Here is a 9520-nt window from a genome sequence, read left to right as displayed (position 1 = left end):
TCGGGATTCTAATGATGAGTTTTCCTTTTTTTTTAGATGACAAATTGTATCGATGTGTGGTAAAAAATTGTCGTACACAACTAACCGAAAACACATTTCATTCTCATATCATGTTCCATATTAGCACATTGGGTGTATCAAATCCCAATAATTATGTTTTCAAATGTCCACATTGTTCGGCTCAATACCATCGTCCTGCGGGTATAAAGGCCCATATTAAAAGTCATGCCCGAAGTCGTTACTTTTGCTATTTATGTGAGGAGACTTCCTCTAATCCGGATAAAATGCTGAAGCATTTCTCCGAGAAGCACTGGCGCACCTTAAATATGTTTACCAAAGAATTGTTAAAGGCGAAAGTTGTAACCAATCCCGATGGGACAGAGCAAATACAAGATTCATGTTACTATCTGGTCTATACCAGTGATCTAAGTGATACCGATGTACGAAAATATGGAGAGAAATTGATTTTAGAGTGGCAACGTAAAAAGTCTGGATCAAAAACACATTTCAAATCAAGTGAAATTGATTTACTGCCTATTCCTCCGATATATCAGCGTGAAGTGAATTGTGGTGAATGTGAATATAAGACAAAAGTTCGCACTAACATGTATCGGCATTTGCTAATGCACAAACAAAATGCCAACCAACCCAATAGCACCGGGACAATGGTGGCCAGTGTGGATCCGGTTAATCCTGTACCATGTTTAAACAGCAATGAAAAGTTTTTCGATAAAATGACAAACTTGGCCTCATCTTCTTTGATACCATCCACTCAGCAGTCTGCTTCGGCAACAAAAGCGCCATACAAGATTCCCTACGCATTTGTGCCAGAGTTTAAACGTTTTAAATGTGGCATCAATTCCTGCAACTATGTTACCGTATCTGAAGATATATTCCGTTCACATTTATCGACACTCCATGGAGAAGTGATGACCTATCGATGTGTTTTTTGTCACGAAGACATATGCAAGAGAGGAATGTCCGTAGATCGGGTTTTGGGTCATTTACGTTTTCATGGTTACCTCTTGCATCGTTGTGAGGAGTGTAATTATCTACATTATCAACGGTACGTTGTAGAGAGACATGTTAATGAAAAGCATTCCACTTCGAAAGTCAATATTGTGAAACATGAAAGAACCGAAGAGGAGAATACAGATGGTTCAATGTCTTCGTCCATATTTACTGGTAAGTTTATAAAGCTAAGAAAGAAGTCCTAGTTTGTATTTTTTGTTTTGTAATCAACATTAAACGTTTTTCCAAAAAATTTTGTCAACATTTTATTTCTACAGAAAATTTTGTCAAAAATGTTTATTTCTATAGAAAATTTTGTCAACATTTTATTTCTATAGAAAATTTTGTCAAAATTTTATTTCTATAGAAAATTTTGTCAAAATTATATTTCTGTAGAAAATTTTCTCAATATTTTATTTCTATAGAATATTTTGTCTAAATTTTATTTTTATAGAAAATTTTTTTCAAAATTTTATTCCTACAGAAAATATTGTCAAGATTTTATTTCTATAGAAAATTTTGTCAAAATTTTATTTCTATAGAAAATTTTGTCAAAATTTTATTTCTATAAAAAATTTTATTTCTATGGAAAATGTCAAAATTTTAATGCTAAAGATTTTTTTTCAAAATTTTATTTCTATAGAAAGTTTTGTCAAAATTTTATTCTTATAGGAAATGTTGTCAAAATTTTATTCCTACAGAAAATGTTGTCAAGATTTTATTTCTATAGAAAATTTTGTTAAAATTTTATTTCTATGGAAAATTTTGTCAAAATTTTATTTCTATAGAAAATTTTGTCAAAATTTTATTTCTATAGAAAATTTTGTCAAAATTTTATTTCTATAGAAAATTTCGTCAAAATTTTATTTCTATAGAAAAGTTTGTCAAGATTTTATTTCTTTAGAAATTTTTGTCAAAATTTTATTTGTTTAGAAAATTTTGTCAAAATTTTAATACAATAGAAAATTTTCCCAAAATTTTATTCTATAGAAAATTTTGTCAAAATTTTATTTCTATAGAAAATTTTATCAAAATTTTGTTTCTATAGAAAATTTTGTCAAAATTTTATTTCTATAGAAAAGTTTGTCAAAATTTTATTTCTATAGAAAAGTTTGTCAAGATTTTGTTTCTATAGAAAATTTTGTCAAAATTTTATTTCTACAGAAAATTTTGTAAAATTTTTTTTCTATAGAAAATTTCTCAAAATTTTATTTCTATAGAAAATTTTCTCAAAAGTTTATTTCTATTGAAATTTTTCTCAAAATTTTATTTCTATAGAAAATTTTGTCAAAATTTTATTTCTATAGAAAATGTTCTCAAAAGTTTATTTCTATTGAAATTTTTCTCAAAATTTTATTTCTATAGAAAATTTTGTCAAAATGTTATTTCTATAGAAAATTTTGTCAAAATTTTATTGCGAAAGAAATTTTTTTTTCAAAATTTTATTTCTATAGAAAATTATGTCAAAATTTTATTTCCATAGAAAATTTTGTCAAAATTTTATTTCCATAGAAAATTTTCTCAAAATTTTATTTCTACAGAAAATTTTCTCAAAACTTTATTTCCATAGAAATTTTCTCAAAATTTTATTTCTATAGAAGATTTTGTCAACATTTCATTTCCATAGAAAATTTTGTCAAAATTTTGTCAAAATTTAATTTCTATAGAAAATTTTGTCAAAATTTTATTTCTATCCAAAATTTTGTTGCCTTTATGCAGCTCCGAATAAATTCTCAATGGATTTGAGGTTGTCCCACTCCTTACTTATTTTTATATGAAAAGATATTATTATGACATTTTCACTGTGAAAATTTTTATAAAATAAATCCATTTTTCAATCTTTTACTTTAGCTAGAAAATATAAAGAGAACACTGATGCAAATCAGGCTCCTACAGCAAGCACATCTTCAGCACCACCCTCGACACGATCATCAGCAAATAGCGATACAACTTCCACGACTTCAGCTAGCAATGCAAAAACCAAAGGCAAATGGTTGTGCGATATATGCAAATACAAGGCATCAAGTCTAGGTCAAATACAAAACCATTGCCAAAATGTACATGCGTGCAAATTACCCTATCAATGTATTCATTGTAATTTTGGTTCGCAACAACTCTCACAAATACTTTATCATGTTGATGAAACTCATCCCGGAAAAACGAGAAATGCCCGTTATATCTATCGTAAAATATCATCGGAGGAGGATAACGATATGGCAGATACGAGACCACTATGGCAGCGTAATGATCCAACACGAATTCGTCACATTCGAGGTATACTAATGGAGGATGAAGAAGAATCTGAGGTACATCGCAAAAACTTGGTGGCCGATGAGGATGATGAGAATGATGCGGAAGATCTCACAGATAATTACCGACGCAATTTTATAAAAGGCTTTGAATTTGGCTGTTACCATTGCAATTATAAAAGTCAACAATTTGACGAATTGTACTCGACACATTACAAAAATGTCCATAGTTTACCACTGGAATCGTCGCAACCTTTTATTTTCCGTCTAATGCAACTTGTCTGCTGCCCCGAATGTCGTAAATTTACCGGCAATAATCATGAATTGCAATTACATTTGTCCAGTGCTCACAACGTCCGTTATTATTATGCTGCGGACATATCTTTAGCGGAAAGTGAAGACAACTCACACAGATTACTATGTGGCTATTGTTCATTCCATTGTGTGAGAACGGATCATTTGAAGAAACATTTTCGAACGGCAAAATCTCAACATTCGCCACAGGATATACGCATTGAGTGTGATGATCAGATAACGGATATATTGGAACTGGGTGACTCCACCGGAACTTGCTACCAATGTCTACAATGCACCCAGATCTTTGGTAACCGTGTGGCTATAGTTCAACATGCTATCAATTTGCATAGCAACGATGAGGGTTTCTCCTTCAAGGAACTTTCGAATAGTACAATATACTGTTGTCCTCTGTGTCAGTTTTATGCGGTTGAAGAATCTACCCTGCTACGTCATATGATCGATCACTGTGGCACATTTAAACGTTGTTATTTTTGTAATAGTCCACAAAACTCATTCGAGCATTGCATGCAACATTGTTATGCTGAACATCGTGAGGAAACTCGACGATTCAGGGATATATTTACTTCGGACCAAATTAGACAATTTTTTATGCAAATGTTTATATTGTTTCCCAATGGCCTTATAATTAGCAAGAGAAATCTCTCAAAGACAAAATATGGTTCTAGTAAAGCTATAGATGAATACTATGAGGAAATGTATAGAATATCACAGCAACCACCAATACCTAGACTGTCTATAGCAAGGCTGGTTGCCAGAAAATCCATAGAAGCCAAACATACATCAGCCAATTCTTCGCCACAACATCTTTCGGATACGAATGAGGAAATTCTGCCAACGCAACCGAAGAAAATAACAAAAAGAAGATGTACAATAATTTCCTCGGGTCACGAAGAAACAAATGAATTTTCCTCACGTAGTAAAAATGGGGCGGGCACAAAAAGAAAATCAGGATCTTTGATTGGAGACAATATGGGTTCTCTTAATTCTCCATCCTGGGAATTCAATGTACCCGTGGGTCAAGCAATGCGTATCAAAAAAAGAAGATGTACCATATCTTCAGATCCGAATGATAAAGCCTCCACGTCTTTTTCATCCAATCGATCTCCTCATCCGTATGTTCCCGACGGTGATATGACGACATACAAACAAAGAGCCAAACCAGTTGATACATCATTTAAAAGCATTTCATCAGCGACGACGACTCAACGATCACCTCAACCCGATTTAGAATATTTCTCATATTATGGTGTAAAACCAGAACCTTTAGATTTATCCAAGATCTATACCAAAGTAGCCATAGGAGGCATCAATACACCTCTCAGCATAGATAAATTTCGGCTGCTGTTTAACATTGATTGTCAACTGAAATTAACTAAATGTGATGTTTCCAATGTGCCGGCTTATATGCAGTACAAGCACATTAAAAAGGCTTGTCCGGCCAGCCATAAATTAAAATTTTCATGAACTGAAAAAGAACCAACAATAAGTTATAAACTTCCCTTTGATTAATATAAGTATTTAGGACTCTTGTAATTTTAAGACAACAAAAGAATTCCAATATTGTGGAATCTTATAGTATTTAATTATTAGCTATACCACAGAACATCAACTGTATATAAATACCACAACATAATAGTTTTATGCTTAATATATAATTATTATTTTAATTTATATTGAAATGTGTGTAAGAGGGCGTTTTGAAATTATCGGTTTTGTTTGAACTATGTTATTGAGAGCAACTGGATGCCCATATTTCCTGTTGCTTATTTTAAAGTTATTTTTCTTCCTTTATCTAAATTAAAACATTTGGATTTTATTTTTCATTTAATTATTATTAATTATAATATTAGATTTTTACTATTATTATTAATATTTTTACAAATTATTTTACTGAAATAAAATGTATATAAGTTATTACAATGCATATATTGTCAAACTTTATATTATCATGTGAAAAATAATTGAGTCTTTTAGTTTTGTCTGATTTTTATGTGAATTGTAAAAGTGATAAGTTTCCAAGTGTAAGTGTTTGGTATAAAGTGAAAATCTCATGCAAAAAAAATCATGCACATACCATTGGGTAGTAAACAGTACATTGTCTGCAATTTACTCCAAGTATATAAAAGCGAAGCCGGCAGTTTAAGATTCAATGATATTCTTTGGTATTCTATTGTCCAATTTATAGTAAAACGAGATATCCAACACATGGCACAACCGGATTCCATAGATTTCATTTTCAGTATGTGTCATTTGTCCGGAGCGTAACAAACATAGATGTTTTACGTTTCTTGCCCACAAACAAGCAAAGCCGAATATCCATGGAATATCAATGCAGCGCCTCAAACAAGCAACGCGCAGTGTAAGAACCGGAAGACCTGTCAGAACGCTGCCATTACAATTGCGAAAGGATGTCTCCACAGCCCAAGATCATACCTGTGTGAAGACACAATTACATGTAGTCAAAGCAGTATCTTCTGGGTTGTTGACGCAGTAACCATCCAAATCATCATGTTGTGGATAAGCATTACAAAAGAGAGACTCCAGATCAGACAGCATACCAGGCAAATCCGTAGCACCATAAGAAAGAGACTTCCCGCGGCGGGATTTTCCTTGTCCAGCCTTTGCGGTAAAGTTGCGAACAGCTGCTCCAAAGCAAAGGTTTTTTTGCATTGCAATGTTGCTTGTGGTGAAAAGCGGATCCAATGCCAAACGAAAAAAATCATATGGTTGCAAAGATCACGCCTTAACGGCAAAGCCAAATATCGTTGTTATCGCAGTAACCATCCAAATCACCATCTTGTGGAAAAGCGTTACAAAAAGAGAACACCTAGATCAGACAGCATACCACGAAGGTCCCAACAGCATTCATGATACTGTAGCTGAAGAGGTGAAGAGCTACAAGGTTAAACCTATTCTCGCGGCACGACCCCCGCCCATAGCACCAAAAGGAAGAGACCTCCCGCGCAGCAGTTTTCCTTGCCAAGCTTGTCCACAAAACTACGCCTCAAACAAGAGGGACGCAGGCCTTAGAACTGGGACAGGATGTCTCCGTAGTACACCCCTGGATCACCTGTATGTGAAAACCAAGATCATGCATCTGTTTCATCAAATCAGTATCTCCTGGGTTGTTCATCATCAAAGCAGTATCTCCCGGGTTGTTATCGCAGTAACCATCCATATCACCATCTTGTGGAAAAGCGTTACAAAAAGAGAGCACCTAGATCAGGCAGGTCCGAACAGGATTCATGAGGATACTGTAGCTGAAGCGGAGAAAAGCTACAAGGTTAATCCTGTTCTCGGGGCTCAAACGCCGCAATTGCACCGGAATAAAGAGACTTCCCGCGGCAGCATTTTCCCTTGTCCAGCTTGGAAGCAGCATTTGCGGCTAACTTACGAACAGCTACTCCAAAGGCAACGAAGCAAAGATTTTTTGCATCGCAACGTTACTGCCTTAGAACTGGGACAGGGTGTCTCCGTAGTACACGCCTGGATCACCTGTATGTGAAGACCAAGATCATGCATCTGTTTCATCAAATCAGTATCTCCTGGATTGTTCATCATCAAACCGGTATCTCCCGGGTTGTTATCGCAGTAACCATCCAAATCATCATCTTGTGGAAAAGCGTTACAAATAGGGAGGTCTAGATCAGGCAGGTCCGAACAGGATTCATGAGAATACTGTAGCTGAAGCGGAGAAAAGCTACAAGTTTAAGCCTGTTCTCGGGGCTCAAACGCCGCCCATAGCACCGGAATAAAGAGGTTTCCCGCGGCAGCATTTTTCCCTTGCCCAGCTTGCCCACAAAACTGGATTTGCGGCTAACTTGCGAACAGCTACTCCAAAGGCAACTAAGCAAATTTTTTTTGCATCGCAACGTTACTGCTTTAGAACTGGGACAGGATGTCTCCGTAGTACACGCCTGGATCACCTGTATGTGAAGACCAAGATCATGCATCTGTTTCATCAAATCAGTATCTCCTGGATTGTTCATCATCAAACCAGTATCTCCCGGGTTGTTATCGCAGTAACCATCCATATCACCATCTTGTGGAAAAGCGTTACAAAAAGGGAGGTTCTAGATCAGGCAGGGCCGAACAGGATTCATGAGAATACTGTAGCTGAAGCGGAGAAAAGCTACAAGGTTAAGCCTGTTCTCGGGGCTCAAACGCCGCCCATAGCACCGGAATAAAGAGGCTTCCCGCGGCAGCATTTTTCCCTTGCCCAGCTTGCCCACAAAACTGGATTTGCGGCTAACTTGCGAACAGCTACTCCAAAGGCAACTAAGCAAATTTTTTTTGCATCGCAACGTTACTCCTTTAGAACTGGGACAGGATGTCTCCGTAGTACACGCCTGGATCACCTGTATGTGAAAACAAGATCATCTCCTGGATTGTTCATCACCAAAGCAGTATCTCTCGGGTTGTTATCGCAGTAACCATCCATATCACCATCTTGTGGAAAAGCGTTACAAAAAGAGAGCACCTAGATCAGGCAGGTCCGAACAGGATTCACGAGAATACTGTAGTTGAAGCGGAGAGAAGCTACAAGGTTAATCCTGTTCTCGGGGCTCAAATGCCGCAATTGCACCGGAATAAAAAGACTTCCCGCGGCAGCATTTTCCCTTGTCCAGCTTGGAAGCAGCATTTGCGGCTAACTTACGAACAGTTACTCCAAAGGCAACAAAGCAAAGTTTTTTTTTTGCATCGCAACGTTACTGATGATGAAAGGTGGACCCAATGCCAAACGAAAAAAAAATCAGATGAGTACATAGGTCATGGCTTAAGATCGACGGCAAAGCCGAATTTCCATGGAAGGAGTGGTAAACTATGCGGCGCCAGTGTGGAATAATGTACAAACCTGTCAGAACTCTGCCCTTAGAACTGCGACAGGATGTCTTCGCAATATACGCCTGGAACACCTTCATGTGAAGACCACGATCGTCCACTATAACCTGGGTTGTTATCGCAGTAACCAACCATCTGCGTTACAAAAGAGAGCCTCTAGATGAGGCAGCATACTAGACAGGTCCGAACAAGATTCATGAGTGATACTGTAGCTGAAGCGATGAGAAGCTACAAGGTTAATCCTGTCCTCGGTGTTTGAACGCCGCCCATAACACCGGAAGAAAAAGACCTCCCGCGGCAGCATTTTTCCTTGCCCGCAAAACAGCGTTTGCAGTAAACTTGCGAACAGCTGCTCCAAAGGCATCAAAGCAAAGGTTTTGCGTCGTAATATTGCTGGTGATGAAAGGGGGATCCAATACCAAACGAAAAAAAGTTATATGCTGCCTCTAGATGAGGTAGCATACCAGACAGATACGAACAGGATTCATGAGGATACTGTAGCTGAAGCGGTGAGAAGCTGCAAGGTTTATCCTGTTCTCGAAGCTCGACCGCCGCCCATAGCATGGGTAGAAAGAGCCTCGCGCGGCAGCACTCGACGGCAAAGACGAATACCCATGGAAAGAGTGATAAACTATGCACCGCCAGTGTGGACACCTCAATCAAGCGACACGCAGTGGAATTTCCTAATGACCTGTCCGAAGGTTGCCCTTAGAATTGCGACAGAATGTCTCCGCAATACACCCCTGGATCAACTATATGTAGAAACCAAGATCATCCCTGTGCGACCAGTTGTGTGTTGTGTACTATGAACTACTGCAACCGAGTGAAACGATCCCAGGAGCTTTCGAACGATGCGAACACCCGCTTTGCCACCCCTTCCGACCGTGAGGGCCCCATCTCCGTAGCGTAGGGACAGCGTACACACCATGAGCCGGACCGTGGTAGGTGGAGGCGGAGGGATCAGATACAAAGAAGGACTCATCAGCCGGACATATTACTTTACAAGACTAAATACTAGCATCACCAACAAGAAATGTGTTAGATATCCAAATATGCTAAAATTCTGGACTCTATCACATCAATACTTAAGTTGTTATAAA

The 9520-nt window shown here is 37.2% G+C and overlaps 1 protein-coding gene across 3 annotated transcripts in view; it reads left to right on the top strand.

The window, feature by feature from the left end:
- sov (small ovary) overlaps positions 1–5502 on the top strand; it is a 41092-nt gene extending 35590 nt beyond the window's left edge. For all 3 annotated transcript variants that reach the window (XM_075300722.1, XM_075300720.1, XM_075300721.1), the window contains exons 5-6: positions 37–1185; positions 2863–5502. In XM_075300722.1, coding sequence (XP_075156837.1) covers positions 37–1185; positions 2863–5042 — 3329 coding nt within the window. In that variant the 3' untranslated portion in view covers positions 5043–5502. The remainder of the gene's footprint in view (positions 1–36; positions 1186–2862) is intronic.
- The last annotated feature ends 4018 nt before the right edge of the window (positions 5503–9520 follow it).

The sequence above is a fragment of the Haematobia irritans genome, chromosome 3 (genome assembly GCF_050003625.1).
Source record: "Haematobia irritans isolate KBUSLIRL chromosome 3, ASM5000362v1, whole genome shotgun sequence".
Lineage (NCBI taxonomy): Eukaryota > Metazoa > Arthropoda > Insecta > Diptera > Muscidae > Haematobia > Haematobia irritans.
The sequence above is the reverse complement of the archived record's forward strand: the minus strand, read 5'-3'. Positions and strand labels throughout refer to the sequence as shown.